We start from the raw sequence: 20,183 nt of genomic DNA on the forward strand, positions 1-20,183 counted from the left end.
GTCATGTGATATCAACCGCCTTACTGTTATTTTCCCTACTCTAGTGCATGGAGCAAGTTATCAAACATAGTTCAAATAAGAAGGGCAAGCATTTCTATGCCAGAAAGCAGATGGGTTTCCATACTGTGTGGTTGGTCAGTGTGTTCCCCTCCTTCAGTAAGATTGAGACAGAGCTCCTCTCATGTGCATCCTTTTGAAAGTACGCAGCAGTGCCTTTTTGCTCTGCTTGCAGCACAAAAAACAATTGAGTCTCCACATCAGAAACTGTGTAGCACTTGTAATTTTGTTAGAATAGCCAAATGTGCTCTTGCTAGGGAAAAAAATACTAAGATGATTTGCTAAACTAAGGTGGGAGGCTCCTGTAGCTCTGAAATGAGGGAAAAGGCCATTAAAACTGCCTTTGACCAAAGTGGCTTTCTGAAGCATTCGTGCAGTTCCATTATAGAAATTACTGGATTAAGTTTGTGCATTCAAATTGTGTTGCTGCTCCAAGTGTTTAAGAGCAAGTTGTCAGTGCAAGTGTTCAAAGGGCCTGTGACAAGCAGTTAGCACAGCGCTGAGTCATAAGCAATCACTACTTCATTAAGCAGTTGCTTTAATAGTCCATGAGTACGTTCAGAAATGGTGAGGGCTGGGCTCTGCTCCCAGCTCAGCAATAGGATGGTGAGTGGTGGCCTCGCTTTGTGCCAGGGGAGCTTCAGATTGGGTGTCTGGGAAAATTTCTTCCAGGCGCTGGCACAGCTGCCCGGGAGGTAGTGGAGTCCCCGTCCCTAAGGGCTCAAGAACAGTGGAGATGTGGTGCTGAGGGACGTGGTTAGTGGGCATGGTGGGATGGGTTGGGGTTGGACTGGGTGATCTTAGAGGTCTTTTCCAACTGCAGTGATGTGATGATCCTATAAATATATCTGTGCTATCTAGAAGTTTGTGCATCCCATCTCAGGTGCATGAGTTGAGACTGACTCATAAGAATGCCCACTGCATAAGGTTTGCCAGTGCTTCGATAGCTTCAGTAGTAGTAATTGTTTAATCAGCTTTGAATTTCTGTTTCTTCGGTGTAATTGGAAATCAGATTATGTAATCAGTTATGGGGTTATGTTTAAAAAAATAATTAAACTATAAACCTCAAATGTACTTACAGGTAAAAATACTATAGAAAACCTGGAGAGAATATAATCACAAAAGCAAGGCAGGAAACTCAGATCTAAGTCCTCCTAACAGGAAGACAATGGGCAAAGGCGTATTTTCATGCTTCCTAGTAGCAAAACCTTAGCTTTTATTCTGATGTTTGTTGACTTAATGGCAGATATTGGTACAAATGAGAGATCCAAATGCTTTCACAAAACTGTAGAGAACAGCAGCTGAGAGTAGGAAACATGGAGGTAAAGATGCAGCAGTATAGGAGTCCCATATACTTCCATTTTATTTCTCAGCTCCCAAAAAGGCTTTGAAGCAAAGAAAATTGTTCCATAGAAAGACTATCGAATGAAGTAAATGTTAATGCAACTTTTCCTAGTGAATTTTTTGATACGGAATGTGAGCAAGCTTTAGTCCCGCGGTGTCCTGTCAGCCTGGAACGTTAGGCTCTAACTGCATTTTAATGTAGGCTCAGCACTGCAGTAGTCTGGAAGTTGAACTCAGGAATCTCTGTGAGTCCTTTCCCACTGCAAAACTTCCTATTTGAAAAGCAGCCTTTTTAACAGCCCTCCCCATACATAAAATCATGAGACTTACATTTGCTGAGATACAACCTAGTTTGCACTTTCTACCTTCTCAAGTGACCGATACCTTCTTTTCCCTGCTGGCACTCATTTCTCACCCGATATTCCATTTGTCAGATGAGTGATGACAGTAATCCCCGCTTTTGTACCATTTTCTTCACCTTTCCAAATCATGTGTTCTGGTTTGGTTTTCTTTTTGGAGGTTAATCTCCCACTGGTTCTTTGCTTTGTGTTCTATAAAGATGGAAGATTGGGTTTACTTCTACTTATTAGAATGTTTCTGAACCATTTTACACTCAATTAAGTTCAGATAAGCTGAACTCTAAGTACTGCATGTATCTTGTGAAGCTGAACTCTAAGTACTGCATGTATCTTGTGCATTCTCACATGGGATATAAGGTCTGTTTAACTGTTGATGGTGTAAAAGAAATCTTTGCTGGAGTTTGCAAGGAACAAAGTTCTAGCTACCAAAATCTGTCATTAAAGCAGATGTTAGGTCTAAGGCTCAGTAGTTATAAGAAGATATGGAAAGAGTTCAAAAGGACTTTCTCAAAGGAAAAAATCAGCACAACAAATCAGAGGAAAAAAAGCCTGCTTTACCTACACTTGAAATATGTGAAATTATATCCTAACTTAGCCACAGAGCAGTGTAGAGAGGAGGGTGACAGTGAACTGCTATTTAGTGTGTGCCTAAATTGTGTGAAAAATGAGATGTTTTATAGGTGTGTGCTTACCCACTGTCATGCAGGAGGAACTTATGTACAAGCATGCCAGTGTCTGCAGGCCACTTCCAGACTAGAAGCCACAATATGTTAGTGCTAAATCAGGTTAGTGTAATCTGCTTACAAGTCATGTATCAAGTTGCATAACGTGGGGAGCTTTTTCATGAGTTAAGGAGCTTACATTGTGTTGGATTTCAGCCTGCCTGTTCTTAGTGGACATTTACCTCTGCTCATGGCAGCTTCTGCTTTTTGTATCTCCCTGTGATCCTGTATGGAAATGATGTGGTGGGATACAACACTTGCAGAAGAGTCAAGATAAGGCAGTGCTTTGTCATGTTGCCTTTTGCTATGGCAAGTTCACATCCCTGCATAAGAAGGCTTCATCTGTCAGTCCACCCTTTGCTTTTCTTCCCAAAGCAATCATTAAAACGGCCGTGATGGGATCTCATGCTTCGAGTGTGCCAGACGATTTGTTTTGATTTAGAAATAACCCAGGTCTTTCTGCAAGCTTTTTACATGCATTCTGAAGCTCTGCACAACTTCTGCTAGTTTGGATCTGAAAGATGGCTTAGCGAACCTCAATCCACTATTCAATATATGCAAAAATCTGCCACCCACGTCTGAGGGGAAAAGGCAAAGCCACCCTTAGTCTCATGGATTGAGTAGGAATTTTGCTTGTATTTTGATATAATATGTAAATGAGAGACAAAACAGCGAACGCTCTAAGTTTCTTCTAGACTGAAAACTGATCTCTGTGAGGAATTTGTGGATTTTCAGTATATTGCAGAACTGTGTTCTAGTAGAGTCTACGTCCAACTTGCACACTGATTTGCATCTAAAGAAAACAAGATTATGAAGGTATGTAAACAATGAATTATGGCAAGGAAAAAAGAAGTACATCATTGACAAGTAAGACTTGTTAGGTAAGTGCTAGCTAGCCACTCTAAACTGTAAGAAGTCTTAATATCAAGATATGCACCAATATTTACTTGCACTTGTGCTCAAGTAGGTAGACCTGAAAGAGCTGGCAAAAGCATGTGAATTGTGCCACACCTTGGGAATATTCATAAAGGGAACGCTCAGTTTTAAAGTCAACAGCAAAGGGTATAAACAACTTTTGTTCCATCCCTTCCTTCTCAGAATTAATGAGCTTTGTTTTCATAGGGCCACTGAAAGGTTAATGTTGGAAGGGACCTCTGAAGATCATCTGGTCCAACCTCCTGCTCAAGCAGGGTCTCCTAGAGAAAGGGCCCCAGAATTCTGAGCTTGCAGCCTGAAGCTTCTGGTTGTGAAGGGCAATGGCACATGGCTCTGATTGTGAAAATGATTACAGGAAGTGGAACGTTTGGTAAATGAGCTGGCCTCGTGTTACAGAGTTTAGGATGTCCAAGGGTGTTTCTGAAGGTGTACGTGCAAGGTGGCAATTTGTTAGAACTAAACTGTCAGCACTGGTCAGGACTTTTTAATGTAAATGTAAGCACACGGCGTTCAAGAACCAGAAGGTGGATATTTGTGTAGCTTTATCTGGCTTGCGAGATCTGTTTGCAGCAGTATGCGTAACATTTAGTGTTCCAGAAGTCATCAGATAAAACCAGACAAGCAGAACACCTCCTTCCACGTGGTTGGCTTCCCCTTTGATAATCCCATCATAAATACTTGAAGGAGTCTGTAATAAATTCACCCAGCATGAAAAGAACATTTTTCTCATAATGCGGGGCTGTTCTCAGGGGTGGACACAGGACTCTAATGAGCTCCTCAGTCAAACTCCTGCTGAAGGTGTAAAGAATGGAAAGCACAGCACCTTCAGAGATCCCATCAGCATTACTTTTATGCAGACCGCTGTGATTCTGTCCAGCCACCTTGTGGACCCGACAGATGCAGCTTTATGTTTTTTCTCATCAGTTTTGCAATTATTGACATGGGAAAGTAATGACTAAATTTAAACCATACACTGGGTAGATTGCAAGAGATAGAGTTGCTCGTGAAAAGAAGGCAGTGGATGTAAGCTTTCTGGATTTTAGTGAGGCTTTGGATGCCATTTCTCACAGCACCCTTCTGGTTAAACGATGCAGCCAAGATAAGCAGGTTTGTGCTACGCTGGGTGACAAGCTGGCTCAGCAGCAGGCCTTACAGTCTGTAGTAAGTGGGGCTGTGTCAGTAATGGTGTCCCTCAGGGCTCAACTCTACATTTTTATCATCATTCCGGGGGGGGGGGGGGGGGGGGGGGGGGGAGGTGTTGAATGCATCTGTCTCAAGTTTACTGATAATTCTAATCCAGGAGGCGTTGGGAGTATTGGGCGATCCTCAGTGTCAGACATTCCGTTTTCTGTTAGGCTTCAGGCCATTGTGTTTTGTATGGATTGCTGAAGCGACATGCAGGTTTTTTATGGCAGTCATCAGAGGTGTTTCTGAATGAACAGGCTGCATGTTTGGAGCGCTTGTTTTTTGCTTCTGGATCATCTGATGTACTTCCTTATCAGAGCGGTTTGACCTCCTGTATCTATGAGAGAAAAATCTGCCAGTCTGGTCTTTGCTCCCCGCTGGTTCCGTGTATGTTGGTCTGCTGCCCAACTTGCAGAGCTGTGTCCACACACAGAGCTGTCACTGAATGCAGAGCCCACTGCCTACATATGAGCTTCTGAAAGAAGAGGGGCTTGTATTGATAGTAGATGAATGAGATTAATCAAAGCAGTTCTGATTGAATACAGCTATGAAGTCTGCCATGCAGTTTTGCAGGTGCTCTCCTTCACTTGTGTGATCTGATCCTTAAGGTTTTTAGGTTTATAATGTATAGTAATTCCTACACAAAGATTAGTTTTTGCTGAATTACTGATTTAAAATAAGTGCTCGTGCATTGCCTTCCACTTCTGTTTGCGTTTAAGCAGGAGGCTGGAAACTCCTGTACTGAAGACAGAAAAACATGTGGCTTACTGTGTTTGTAGAACAACTTTAGTGTGTGCGTGTGCTGAATTCTTATATTGCCATTGGAGATGTGCAGTTGGAACAGCCTTATGAAATACAGCATACTGAAAAATTAATATAAAGACAAGTAATACCAGAGGTCGTGCTCTCTTGCTGCTGTTTGGTTGGTTAGTGGTGGTGGTTGTTTTTGTTACATGCTGTTTTAAAAGCACCCAACAACTCTGAACTGGAAGGACTGATTTATGTTGGATATGTTTTAAATTTTACTCTCCTTTGAAGAGACCCCTCCAGCTTCTTATGGACCCTTTCCTTCCTTTGTGCTCCCCTCCCCCCAGCCCAAGGTGCATTTGCTCCCCAGCTTCTCTCCAAGCCACACAGCCTGCCCTGCCCCAGGAGAGCCTGGCTTTTCCTTGCCATCTCCTACTGGCTTATCAGCTGGCAGTTCCACGGCAGCTGCGGTGAGCTGTGCCAGCCATCAGCTCTCGTAGGTGTGCAGCATTCCTACCGCTGGGGCCTGGGGCAGCTCTCATGCTACGTGTGGAGCTGCCTGCAGGAAAGCTCACCCATCCCAGGTTCCAAGGCAGTTCAAGAAAATCTGCTGCCCCAGCTGGGCGTTAATGTTTATTAACAAAAGCAGGAAAGAAATAGCGTACACTCTGTTCAATTCAAGCTTAAGATTGTTTCTCTCTACCCAGCTTACCTCCTGGCTACGCTCCTGGTTACAAACAGCATTGATACGTACGTCTATGCTGTCTCTGATAGTAGAATTTCTCTTTGCTTCTAAGTACCTCAGAGTGCTAATTTGAAGCTTCGTTGCTGAGGCATGAACGGGGGTAGAATGCAGCCTCCCTGCCAAGTGTGCAGCTATGGTAGTACAGCGTTAATCTTTTCAGGGCAGCCCTCCGTCAGTCATACTGGAGCTTCCTGCTCTGCTCTGCTCCCAGCAGTGTGAGGTGTGGGGGGGATCACTCCACCCTGACTGCTGACAGAAGGAGAGCTTTGTTTTTGCTGTGCTGGAGGTCAGGAAGCGATCAAGCAAACGTTCTGTTTTTCTCCCACAGAATAGAAATGATCTGATTTCAGCTCTGCTGTTAGCTGCTACTGACGGAGGGAACCTGCGTCTTCCATAGCTGGCTCTTATGACAGAGGATCAGCTCCAGCTGGGGAGGGGCAGGAGCCTGCCAGCAGAGAAGGGCAGAAGGCACTCCAAGAGAGATTCCCTTGCGTTCCCCTCTTAGCACATTGTTTCCTGGACTATTACCAGAAAGCAGAAGCATGAAGAGTTTGTTTATATTTGATTTCTCCTTTAAATCTTGAATATTCTTGACAGATTAAAAACTTTGTTATTATCCAATTTAATTTCACTAGCGAGGGGGAAAAAATGGATGTACTGAGAGCCCTTGGAAATGAGTCGCTGTTGTCCAACTCGTCTGGTCCTGCTGGATGGGATCCCTTCCGCCACCCCCTGGGCTCCGTCCAGCCCTGGCACTTCAGACTTCTGGCAGCAGTCGTGTTTGTGGTGACCTCCTTGTCTCTTGCTGAGAACCTGGCTGTGATCCTGGTCACTGCCAAGTTCAAGCAGCTGAGACAACCTGTCAATTATGTTATAGTGAATTTATCTGTGGCTGATTTTCTGGTCTCTTTGACTGGTGGCACCATCAGCTTTCTAGCCAATCTAAAAGGCTATTTCTATATGGGGCACTGGGCTTGCGTACTGGAAGGATTTGCCGTCACGTTTTTTGGTAAGCTAGATTTTGTTTGTAGTTGTATCTTGTTTTCCTTCAGCTTCCTTCAGCGTGTTTCACTCTCCTGCAGCTTCCTCAGCTGCTGACCTTGCATGCCTGTGAGCACACGGGATCTTTTCCAGGTGTGCGCGTTCCGTGCACGATCTCATATTAGTGGATAATGTGTACCGCTGTTGCTGTCAGCCTCTCGCTGCTTCTGTACTGTTCTCTGAATACAGTTGATATAATGACAAAAAGAACCCAACCACAACATTGCTAATAGAATAGCAATAGTCGCAGGGAAAGCAACATGATTTAAAAGCAACAAAAAACCCTTCACTGTGTACATGTTTTCCAGGTTTGTCTCTCGGTGTTTGAGTATATGGCTAAATGAGAGAGAGTGCAAATGGCTGTTCCTAAACTATGCACAATATTGTATCACCAAACCATCTTATGTCGTCTGTCCCGCAGCAGCTCTGGGGAGCCGTGCTGGGCATGTGGCTGCCACCCCTCTACTGTGCTTCTTCCTGTCATTCTTTCTCTTGGCTTTGCAAGTATGCAAAGCATATTGAAGTACTCTAAAAGAGAAAATCAATCATCACCAGGTAGTGCACTTTGTAAATGCACCTCTACAGGGTAAATAGAAAACTAGTTTAAAATGGAACATCTAATTACATCGACAGAGAAGTTCATTGTTTCCTCCCACGGGGCTTTCGTGTTGCTGCCAGCTGACATTGGGGTGCTGTTTCAGAAGCTGCACGGTAAGGCCGTGCTTCTATCTGTGCCATCTCTCTGAGTCAAACCCATTGCTGATCCTCAGCTGAATTGGGATCCCACTTTTGCTCCCAGGCTGATAAAGCCGCCCAGAGGAGTGATGTGTGGAAGATGATGCCGTGTCAGTTTGTGGCACGGAAGGCATGTCCTGTGGAGTGGGATCAGACTATTCCAAGGTTCTGGTGACCAACCAGGCAACCTGTCCTGAATAAACTGATACTTTGACGTTGTGGGCAGCTGTGTGCAGGTTAGAGCTCGTGACAGTCTGAAATAGGACATTTTTTGCAGAGATAAAGTTTTGAAGCTGTACCTTCATTTGTTAGCTTGGAAGCTACGCACAATGTACAGCTTTTCAAAGTAAAACCTAGTGGAAAAAGGCGCTGTGAGCTAAGAGGTGCAGTTAGATGCTTGGTTTTGTAGTCATTATACTGACAAACTGGACAAGTATGAACATCTTGTAGTCTTAATAAAACGTTACGGCAACACACACCATTTGCCTATCTTTTTAAAAACTGTGTTGCTGAAAAAGGTTCCTGATGCAGTAAGCAGTCAAATGTGGCCATATATTGCCCAAAGAAGTTCAGATGGAAACATCAAATGACAAAGTTAAGACCCAAATTGGATGCAGTCCTGAGCGCCTCCTGCCTGAGCCATGTTAGACAGGACCAGGTGACCCCCAGAGATGCCTTCTAACCTGAGTGGTTCTGTAACTGCGCTGTGGGATGAGGTTTGCTTCCAGTAAATCTCTGATTGTGTTGCTGTGGTTTTTTACTGTAGGCATTGTGGCTCTCTGGTCTCTCGCTCTTTTGGCTTTTGAGCGGTACGTTGTGATCTGCCGCCCACTGGGAAATATGCGCTTGAGAGGGAAGCATGCAGCCCAAGGCATTGCCTTTGTGTGGACCTTTTCCTTCATTTGGACCATTCCACCAACCATGGGTTGGAGCAGCTACACCACCAGTAAGATTGGAACTACTTGTGAGCCTAATTGGTAAGGCCATCCTTGCAGAGTATGGTAGAATTCGAACTTGTAGCTCATGTCTTCTTAAGGGCACAGTTTCAAAGAAAAGGGTTAAGGATGATGGTCCTCTCTGCATAAAAAAGAGGTAGACAAAGACATAACAATCAAGAAGAATTTCCAGTTTTTAAAAATGCTTTCGTCTCTAATGAAAGTAACTGTTCCATATGTTGGGGTTGTTGGTTGGGTTTTTTAGTCAGGATTCCAAGAGGACAAATAGGCTTTCAGAAGACTGGACAAAGCCCTGCACAATTTGCTGTAGCAGCACAGCTGAGCGCTCTTGGAGCCGGAGCTCAGACTGCATGTTTCTTCCCACCGAGCCCATCCCACCAGCCTTTGGTTCTGTGCCTATGATCTTACAGAGTAAACCTTTCCTAGCCCGGAGGAAGGGAGATGGCCTAGGGCTCTCTCTGGTGATTTGACTAAAGCTGTACATGGGTATTTTGATTAAAAACAGTTGCTGAAAATATCAGCGACACCTCTGAACGCTTTGAGAAAATAACCAGAATGCGTTAGTAACAGATACAGCAAGTATTCTGTGTTTTATACAGGTATTCGGGAGCTCAGAATGATCGTTCCTACATTATTGCATTCTTCACCACCTGCTTTATAGTGCCTTTATTGGTCATTTTGGTATCCTATGGGAAGCTGCTGCAGAAGCTAACAAAGGTAAGGAGCGCTTTCAAGGCACGTTTTTGAAATGGGTACGTACGCAGTCATTTGCAATTTTCATGCTCAGGTTTCCGTAAGGATCAGACATAAGCAAACCTGCTTCCAGCAGCAACTACACTCACTTATGTCTTGTTAAATAATTATTTTTGCACTCAGTTTTACTTCTTAGTTTGAAAAATGAAAAGTAGATCCTGGAAGCAGTGCAAAGAGCAGCTTAATGTGAGGACTGAATCCCAGCCTCCTGTGGGAAGCATTGTGCGTGTTTGTAGATACCTTCACCCCAAGAAAGGGGGAAAAACAAACAGGAGCTGTGTGTTTGTTTTTGTTAAGGATTTCTCTTTTTCCAGTTTAAAACTGAGAAAATCAAGCAATGCAATGTTGATGACAGCGGTTCAACGTTCAATTAAAATCAATCAGGCTGGGGGAAGAAAAAAACAAAAAAAGAGCAAACAAGAAGTAGTAAGGGATCATCTGGGCCTGGGTGTGATGCTGCAGGTGGTACCTTCTCTTGTGCTGTATGTTAGTTACATCTCAGTCGCTGTGCACTTGAAGCCCATGTCCACCCAGGGCAGGCTGCAGACCGCTGAGGTTGCCTGGCAGAGCTGTGTGCTGTGCCTGCCAGGGCTGCACCCGGCTGTTGGAATGCTGACTGTGAGCTGCCCAGGTGTTGGAATGCTGACTGTGAGCTGCCCAGCTGTTGGAATGCTGGTTGTGAGCTGCCCAGCTGTTGGAATGCTGGTTGTGAGCTGCCCGACTGTTGGAATGCTGGTTGTGAGCTGCCCGGCTGTTGGAATGCTGGTTGTGAGCTGCTCGGCTGTTGGAATGCTGGTTGTGAGCTGCCCAGGTGTTACACCAGCAGTGGTGCCGTGTGACACTGCTGAGCAAGACTTGTGACCTGTGAACACAGAGCTGGCTAGTTGTGGAAATCTACGTAGCGCTACTGAAACACAGAAGAAGCAGGAAAACAAATTAGTTCAAATAAAAGCATGAAGACTGATGGAAGACTAAAATAAGCAGGAAAGAATCAAACTTGCCCCTTCTTCCTTTCCATCTTGCCTGGAAGATCAATGCAGTGCAGAACCAGTGGTAATTCTTTCTACTCTTTCCATGGTCTTTATGCACCATTTTGAAATGTTCCTTTATTCGGGACTCTCGTTTAGTATTACTGGTAGATAAGCAGCTGCTCTGTTCCTTTCCAAAGCTGACAGCACTTCTGCTGAGAAGGAGGCTGGGTTGCCCTCTGCTTTGGTAGCCTGTTTATGAAGTGTTATGAAGCTACTGAAGCGTTACATAGTTTTGGGGTTGGGAATATCTTCTATTTTCTCAGAACCTAATGCAGCCTTTGCTGATGCCTGACAATGTGACATCTTATCTCATCATTACTGATTTCCACTGTATTCACTCTTTGAAGGCCTTGTTTGTCTTACGGAACTCTCTGTCTTTTCTTGCAGGTGTCAGATACTCAAGGCAGGCGGAGAACTGCCAGGAAACCTGAGAGACAAGTGACTAGAATGGTGGTGGTTATGATCATTGCCTTTCTAATCTGCTGGATGCCATATGCCACCTTTTCTATCCTAGCCACTGCGTACCCTTCTGTGGAACTGGATCCTCATCTGGCAGCGATTCCAGCTTTCTTTTCCAAAACGGCTACTGTTTATAATCCAGTTATTTATGTCTTTATGAACAAACAGGTACTGCATGCTCTCAAAGTGACTCTAAAACCCACGTTTTCAGTATTTGGTATTGTTTTGTAGTGAATGATTTCTCTCCACCTTGTCAGTTAACTAGCATTCCATACCGACCACTTAGAATTATTTTTAATCACAGTATATCTGATTAATGCATAGAGTTTTGTGCTGTGTTTCAGTATTAAAACATGAATATTAATAACCATTAGATTTAGGTATTGGAAAAGAAAATCAACTTTTAGTAAACATCAACTATTCTACTTTTCTGTGAGAAAATTCTGTTTCCAAGACTGTCTCATTATGTCTCCATAGTTATCTTGGAACGCAGTGACAGTGAGTTGCTTCTGAGGTTTATCAGGGTAAATGCTACATCTGTGGGTGTGTGTACGCAGAGAGTTGCAGCACTGCTTGCCTGTGTGTGACAGGGATGGAATGGGGGCAGAGGTATGCTCGTCTCAACCTGCTCAAGGATGTGAATGTGATCACAGAATCACAGGGGTTGGAAGGGACCTCCAGAGAGCATCGAGTCCAACCCCCTGCCAAAGCAGGTTCCCTACAGCAGGTTGCATAGCTCGGGTCTTGAATATCTGCAGGGAAGGAGACTCCACAACCCCCTGTGCAGCCTGTCCCAGTGCTTCGTCACCCTCACCGTAAAGAAGTTCTTGTGCACATTCATGCAGAACTTCCTATGCTCCAGTTTCTGGCTGTTTCCCCTTGTCCTGTCTGCACACACTGCTGAAAGGAGTGAAAGAAGTCTGTCCTCGCTACTTTGCCTCCCACCCCTCAGGTATTCATAGACCTGGATCAAGTCCCCTCTCAGCCTTCTTTTCTCCAGGCTAAACAGACCCAGCTCACTCAGCCTTTCTTCATAGGGGAGATGCTCCAGGCCCTTCACCATCTTGGTGGTGCTCTGCTGGACTCTTTCCAAGAGATCCTTGTCCTCTTTGTACTGGGGAGCCCAGAACTGGACACAGTATTCCAGATGAGGCCTCAGCAGGGCAGAGTAGAGGGGGAAGATCACCTCCCTCAACCTGCTGGTCACGCTCTTTTTAATGCACCCCAGAATGCCATTGGCCTTTTTGGCTACAAGGGCACACTGCTGGCTCATGGCCAACCTGTCGTCCACCAGGACGCCCAGGTCCCTCTCTGCAGAGCTCCTCTCCAGCAGCTCATCCCCCAACCTGTCCTGGTGCATGCAATTCTTCCTCCCTAGATGTAAGACTCTACACTTGCTTTTGTTAAACCTCATCTGGTTTCTTGCTGCCCAGCTCTCCAGCCTGTCCAGGTATTGCTGAATGGCAGAACAGCCCTCAGGTGTGTCAGCCAATCCTCCCAACTTCATATCATGAGTAAGCTTGCTGGGGGTGGCTGTTATCCCCTCGTCAAGGTCATTGATGAAGATGCTGAGCAAGACCGGACCCAGCACCATCCCCTGGGGGACACCACTGGTTACAGGTCACCACCTGGACTCTGCACCGCCAACTATGACCTCTGTGCTCTGCCAGTCAGTCAGTTCTCAGCCCACCTCACTGTCCACTCATCTGTCTCACATTTCCTCAGCTTTGTTGTAAGGATGTTGTGGGAGACAGTATCAAATGCCTTGCTGAAATCAAGGTATTTCATCCACTACATCCACCACCTTCCCCCCATCTGCCTAGCCAGTGACAACGTCATAGAAGACTACCAGGTTGGTTGAGCTTGACCTCCCCTTGGTGAACCCATGCTGAGTACTCCTGATAACCTCCTTTTCTTCCAGTTGCCTGGAGATGGCATCCAGCACAAACTGTTCCATCACCTTTTCGGGGACAGAGGTGAGGCTGACTGGCCTGTAATTACTTGGATCTTCCTTCTTGCCCTTTTTGAAGACCGGAGTGACATTGGCTATTCTCTAGTCTTCAGGCACCTCCCCCATTCTCCAAGACCTCTCAAAGATGATGGAGAGCGGTTCAGCAATCACCTCTGCCAGCTCCCTCAGCACCTGTGGATGCACCCCATCGGGTCCCATGGATTTATGAACACTGGTGTTGCCTGGGCACTCCCGGACCACCTCTTCCTTGACTGAAGGGCAGTCTTCCATTCCCCAGCCCTTCTCACTAAGCTCCAGGGTCTCTGATTCCTAAGGGAGAGCTTTTCCCCTGAGGGCAGAAGCAAAGAAGGCGTTCAGTATCCCTGCCTTCAGAGCATCCCCCGTTACCAGAACACCCCCCTCACTTAGTAGGAGGCCCCACATTCTCCCTAGTCTTCCTTTTGCAGTTAACATACTTAAAAAATACTTTTTTATTATCCTTTATCACTTTTGCCAGATTCAATTGCAGGTGGGCTTTAGCCTTCCTTGTCACCTCCCTGCAGGCCCTGACAACGTTTCTGTATTCTTCCCAAGTGGTCAGACCCTTTTTCCACATTTCATGGACCTTCTTCTTCCCTTTGAGTTTGTGTATGAGCTCCTTGCTCATCCACACAGGTCACCTGCCACCCTTTCCTGATGTCTTGCTCACAGGGATGCACTGATCCGGAGCTTGGAAGAAGAGCTGTTAAATGCTGACCAGCTCTCACAGGCCCCCTTGCCTTCTAACACCCTGGCCCACAGGATGGCTCCAAGTAGGTCCTGGAAGAGATCAAAGTTGATTCTCCTGAAGTCCAGGGTAGCAATCCTACTTTTTGCTTTGCTTTTTCCACTCAGGATGTTGAACTCCACCATCTCGTGGTCACTACAACCCAAGCTGCTTCCTACCTTTACTTCCTTAACAAGTCCTTCCTTGTTGGTGAGAATAAGATCCAGTAACACCCCTCCCCTTGTCAGTTCCTCCACCCTCTGCATCAGAAAGCCGTCTTCATCAGACTGCAAGAACTGTCTGGACCACGCGTGCCTGGCCATGTTGCTCATCCAGCAAATATCTGGATAACTGAAGTCCCCCATAAGCACCAGTGGGTGGGATTGTGACGCTACTTCCAATTGCTTATGGAAGGCCTCATCAACCTCCTCCTCCTGATCAGGGGGCCTAATGATGGGTCTAGTGACGGAAACAAACCATCTTTGAATATCCAGGTATTAGCATATGAATGCAACTCGTGAGCCCTAGGAAATTAGCAGTTCTGTTTGGTTAGATGTGGCTAGCAACAAGCATAACAGGAAGACAATTTTTTAGACGAAGCATTCTAGCAGTTTGTGTCTTTTTAGATTCTCAGTTCTTTGTGGTGCCATGGGTAAATACATTTTATGGGGCTATTTCTGGATATGACCCATGGACATAGAAAATTTCCACGTCTTTTAGTGAAAACAAAAAGAAATTAAGAAAATATTTTAAAATTCCTCACAAGTTTTGTTTTTCCTTTGTTGTTTCAACTTTCAGTTCAGGAAGTGTCTGATGCAGATGTCCAGGTGCGGTGCCATAGAGACTGCAGAGTCCAGTGTGAAACCAGCTTCGGTGCGAGCAATGCTCACCCAGGACAGAAGAGGCAGCCAGTTGTCCATGATGGCAGTATGAGGCACCATTTCTGGGAGGAAAAATGGAGATGAACACAGAAACTGCAATTCTTTTGCCCAGTTGACAGCTTCAGGAAACAAAATCTGTCTCCTGTAGGAGGGAGACATGATCATTAATGCAGTATGGCAGCGTGTTTCCTCATTGCCCATCATGCTAAAGATGTCATTGGGGCTGTTGTGTTCTCTCTCCTAGACACTAACTTTCAGATTCTGAGCTCCCGAGTGCATAGAGTGCACTGGCTGTGCAGTTGCAGTCACAGACCATCCAGAAAGTGAGTCCCTTTCCCTATGTTTGTCTCTTCAATCCACAGCGTGCTTGCCCTCTATGTAAAACAGATATATAAAGGTGTAAAACAGTGGAAGCCCAACGTTACTGCGCTGACATGTAACACAGCAAGGAGTTCCACACGGGTGGCTGCTCCTTATTCTGCAGGGTAAAAACATGAAGGGACTCACGGCTTCAATGCGCTGGTGGAAAGTGAGTGTGGAAAGCGAGTAATGTTTAGCACCCCGCTGACTCAGATTCAACCAGGTGGAGATTCACAGAGAGACAGGCTTGCAGGCCTTTTCACTTGTTTGGAAATGTTCACTAACAAAGCTGAGGTAAGTGTAAGGTTGCTGTACTTATGTCTGTCCCTGATGAGAACCTCATTCAAGCCACTGAATTCTCTAACAGCGTGGATGAGCCATCTGTACTTTCGAGAACTTTGTTATGAAGAACCACTCATATTCTTCTTTATTTCCTCTGTGCCAAGAAATCCGTACTAGTGGCAACTTTGGAAATCAGTCAACTCATGCCATCCTTTAGTGACAGTCTTGTACCTGTCTGTCATTCTCTTTATGAGAGGAACTTAGTTGCAAGGTATAACAGGGTTGTCTGTAACACTTAAAATAACTGATGTGTTTAATTTTATATAGATGATGCTCTTCATCTTAATACCGGATTGGGAAAAAAAGACAAAGTTCAGATTCTTATCTTAGGAGAAAGGTTGTTCAGAGTCCCTGATTTCATTTAGAAGGGTTAGATCTAACGGTGGGAGTTATTCTATGTGAGCTGCATGTGTGAGAATTGATTGCAGCCACCCGTGGGTCTGGTACTCATCAGATGTTGTCGGGTAATTGTCTTTTACAGTGTAATTTTAGCCTCTGTGAACTTGAACTTTCACAGTGCTCAATATTGAACCCAAACTGTACACCTCATTATGAGAGCTACAGTTCCTGTTCTTTACCACTAATTCCATGTTAGCCAGGTTAGAAGTCAGTACTTGTAGAAGGCTCTTAATTTATTTTTTTTAATATTATGAGACAGGAGGGGTAACACACTCAGTTATTATTTGCATTCACACCTCTGTGTTCATTAGTTTGTTTTAGAAATAGAGTCTTTGCAGTTAAGACTCACACATATTTATGGTGATCTCTTCCATAATGCTCTGTATTATAAATTGTGCTATTTTTTCTGCTTTTATATTGAAGCCTCATTTTTGTCACAAAGAGTTAAAACCTGTAAGAGATTTAAGAGCCTTGAAGTAACTTGGCACATCAGTTTTAGCTCAGCTCTTTTCTAGCTGCAGTGAGATATTAATGCAGTAATCTCTCTTTAGTCTCAATGAATTGCAATAAAGATGTCAAACAATTAGATTATGTTGGCCAACATAACCCTGTTTGATGGAGTACAGGAGTAGGGCATGTCCCTCGAATCCCACCAACAAAGAAATAGAAAGGCTTATAGTACTCCAGTGTCAATTTATTCCAGTTCACTGTTTAGGTCTCTGATGTCACTGCTTACAATACCAAAAACCCCAAAGTGTGAAATAAGTATTTTCAGATGGAATAATAACAAGTGTCATTTAGGATGAATATAAATGGCCTCTATTAGAGAGAAAAGAATAACCTGTAAAATCAGCACAGAGGCCGGCGTACTGGTACAACCATCAACATCGTCCTGTTGCATGGCTGTGACTGCAAGGAAGAGGCAAACTGAGGGTTTCCCTTGTGGAAATGGCACTGCTTTGCATTCGGTCTCTGACTGGAGCAGAGAATGGGACATATGTGTTTCTTTCAGCAAGGCACCCACTTTATAAACACCTGATACAGACATCCCAGTAGCTGCTGTACGTTTTACTTCCTGGGGAGGCAGTGCAATGCTGGAGTTGCCTTTTTCTGCATGAATGTGTGTGTACCTGGGATGTGTGCCCCACCCTTGAATGCACAGGGATGTAGAAGTACTTACAGGTGAAATTCCTCCAAAGAATCCAGTGTCCGCGCAGTCCATGTGCAATGAAGGCCTAAAGCTAAGCTGTTGTAGCTGAAAAGCTGAGAACTCTGTCCTCTATATAACAAAGGTACAGAACATGCTGCAGCTGTTTGTGTTTTGCTCGGACAGGCACTCCCCAGGCTAAAGGTCCTGGCAGTGTATTTCCATGATTTACCTCCCCAGCTGAAGAGGTTCTCCAGTCTGCCCTGTAAGTCCTTGTCCTTGTGTCTCTGAGCCAGAGCCAAGCCTTCAGCAGCAGTGCAGGAGAAAGCAGGCATTTGTGCGGGGAAGTGACATTTATCATCACAGACAAAGGACTGATGGGGCTCAGATGAACAGTGACACAAAAGGAGTTCTAGTCAGGCAGGCAGTGCCAGGAGCCAAGCGCCGCGCTGCTCCTCGGGCTATCAGAGGAAGACAATGGGGGATGAAATTGAGTGAGTATTGCTGTGCTCCTAAGATCCAACCTCCACCTCCCCGTCTCACTTTAAGACCATTCCCCCTTGTCCTGTCACTTCCCATCCTCACAAACAGCCTTTCCCCCTCCTGTTCAAACACTCCCTTCGGGAGCTGGAAGGCCTCAATGAGGTCTCCCTGCAGCCTTCCCTTCTCCAAGCTGAACCTGCCCAGTTCCCTCATCCTTTCCTCATGGGAGAGCTGCTCCAGCCCTCTGCCCATCTCAGTGGCCTCCTCTGGACTCGTTCCAAGAGCTCTGCACCTTTCTTGTGTGCCCTTGAGGCTGGTGAGGCACTGGAGTGGGCTGACCAGTGATGTGGTTGATGCCCCCATGAGACTCTCAAGGCAAAGCTGGGTAAGTCCCTGGGTGACCTGCTGTAGCTGTGGTGTTCCTGTTTGCTGTCAGGAGGTTGCATTAGATGACCTTCAAAGGTCGCTTCCAACTCTTAAGGACTGCATGGTTCTATTATGTTTTATAGCATTCCCAAACCTATTTCAATCTCCCTGGTTAGAAAACCCCCCAGCCACGAGCTACTACATTTTGGCATCTATTCTACCACATCCCTCTGCAAAGAGAGGAGAGCACCGGCCACAGCAGCTTTGGAGGGAGCAGCACGTGTAGCGAGAGTTCTTTGGTTCCTGCTTCAGGCAGTTTGATTTTAAAACACAAACACTGTGGTCCAATGTCAGAACTTGTTGTTTCTCAGTTTCTGGTAAGCCTGTTGCTGCTGTTCTCTGCAGGTCGTTTAGAGCTCCGTATCCTGTTATTCTTCTCGGACGGCCACCTACCACCTGAATTATGTTCCTGTGCTGAAATATCAATAAATTTAACATGATTTTTTTCTCCTCACATTTCTTTAGATTACATAAATTTTAGCTAAGTAATTCTTTTCACGCTGAAATATATTAAAGAATGTCATTGCTGTTATAGGAGCTAATTGATAATGTGATTTGTTATGTTGCGGAGACATAATTCAGAGCGTTACTTGAAAGCCACTGACACACGGGATGGCACTGTTCCTCTTAACATTTCTGGTGTGAATGGATGGATGCTGCACGAGGGAATGACGTGGTGCCGTGCAGATGAAATATTTTCAGAAGCTTTTATTCTTGTTGTTTGGGCTTGTGCCAGTGTCTTTCTTGTCAAAAGCTCACGCTCCATGAGCTGTGTCTCCTGTAATTTATGTTTTGTTCATTAGGTGGCAGGAATTCTTCCTCCTCGTTGTGGGAAAATGTATTTTAATTTTTAAAAGCTCACGGTCAAGTGATGTGTAAGCAATCTCTGGGATGCTCCTTCCAAAAGCTGAGAAGTATTTTTCTCAGGATTGTTCATACGCTGTTAATACTAGGGCTTGTCTTTTTGGACGTGCTATTTGTACAAATGGTTTAACGGAATCGAGTCAGCTTTTCATCGTGGCTGTTTCCACTACAGTGGTCAGGGATTACTCTTTCTATCCAGTATCGGATGGAATCAGCAGTCTCCATGCAGGTTTTGTACCTGCAGGTGGGACTTTGGGTCCATTTATTGCATATTCAGCATTGAGGAACGATAACCTTCAGAATGGCACCTTTTATGCTTTTATGAATGTGCTACCATTTAGTTTTCCGAATCAACTGAAGGCAAAGAGCCTCTTGGGAGTCCAAATCGTCGGTCTCCACAACACAAACACACCTCTCTTGGCAACTATTGAGCCCCGTGCTCAAATTTCTTTGGCTTTCATTGCCACCATCTGCAGACTCACTCTATGGGGGGACAACAAAACATGTGCTGTTGTTGGTGTAGTTGGTTTGCTATGAGAGGGCCTCACAGTTCTTTCAGTCTTGAATCTTTGCTTCAACAAAGATGACGTTTGCCCAGAGCTGCGCAGTGTTTGAGGTACGGCACAGCTGCCACTCCACGAGCACAGAACGTACCTGACAATCGCTCTGTTTTTTCTTTTTCCTCTCCCAGTCTATCCCCTGATTTGAGAATCCACTTGAATAGTGGCTGGCTTAGAATTCTCACCTGATGGTCAAATAACTGCACTATAGGTGAAAGTGTTTCCAGCTGCTCTTGTGAAAACTAAGCTGTCTGCCATGTGCTGTTTCTTGGGGCTGGTAGGCTGGCTTTAATATTCTGGAGTAAAAACTGCTGCATTTCAGCAAATGTTTTGGAACTGCTGAAAACATCTTTGTGTGTGATCACAAAGGAATATTCAAGACCTGTTTAGCTTCACATATGCTGAGGCTCTTTAGACATCTTGCAGTAAATTCTAAGTGGCTTCTTTTAATGTTTACTACTTTAAACTCATTTTCATTCTCAAACTTTCTGTCTTGGTTTGAAAAGCACCACAAGTATTAAGCTATTAGTGGCAGACTAAAATGAGGATTTGAAATACAAATTCTTTCTCAGCCCTGTTGTGGTTGGCTGTCTGGTTGCTTGCTTAGCTCCATTCACATCTGCTGCCTTGAAGAGCACTCTGAGCTCCAGTTTTATTACTCAGGCTTCTAAACCCTTTGCCTATGCAAGATGCAGTTTCTAATCCTCCTCAGTTAATCCGCTGTTGTAAATTTACAAAGATATATAATTACATTAATTTGTCTCTGCTCTTCTTTTTTCATTCCTAATTCTACTATTTATCTTTTCTGAGGTGACTCTTTACTTCCGTACCATCAGGAAATGTAATGCAAACTGCTAGAAACGCGTAAAGGAAGAGACGCTGTCGTTTCCAATTCCTGGAGCGATGGACTGGACGTCCTTTGGTGTTACTGCAT

The 20,183-nt window shown here is 44.9% G+C and overlaps 1 protein-coding gene across 1 annotated transcript; it reads left to right on the plus strand.

Annotated features, from left to right (window-relative positions):
- The first annotated feature begins 6,743 nt into the window (after nt 1-6,743).
- LOC140254344 (opsin-VA-like) lies at nt 6,744-20,050 on the plus strand. The gene is made up of 5 exons (XM_072340760.1): nt 6,744-7,104; nt 8,638-8,848; nt 9,427-9,544; nt 10,999-11,238; nt 14,586-20,050. Exons 1-5 carry the CDS (start codon nt 6,744-6,746, stop codon nt 14,718-14,720), a joined length of 1,065 nt encoding a protein of 354 aa, XP_072196861.1. The 3' UTR covers nt 14,721-20,050.
- Nucleotides 20,051-20,183: the final 133 nt, after the last annotated feature.

The sequence above is a fragment of the Excalfactoria chinensis genome, chromosome 6 (assembly GCF_039878825.1).
Source record: "Excalfactoria chinensis isolate bCotChi1 chromosome 6, bCotChi1.hap2, whole genome shotgun sequence".
Classification (NCBI taxonomy): Eukaryota; Metazoa; Chordata; class Aves; order Galliformes; family Phasianidae; genus Excalfactoria; species Excalfactoria chinensis.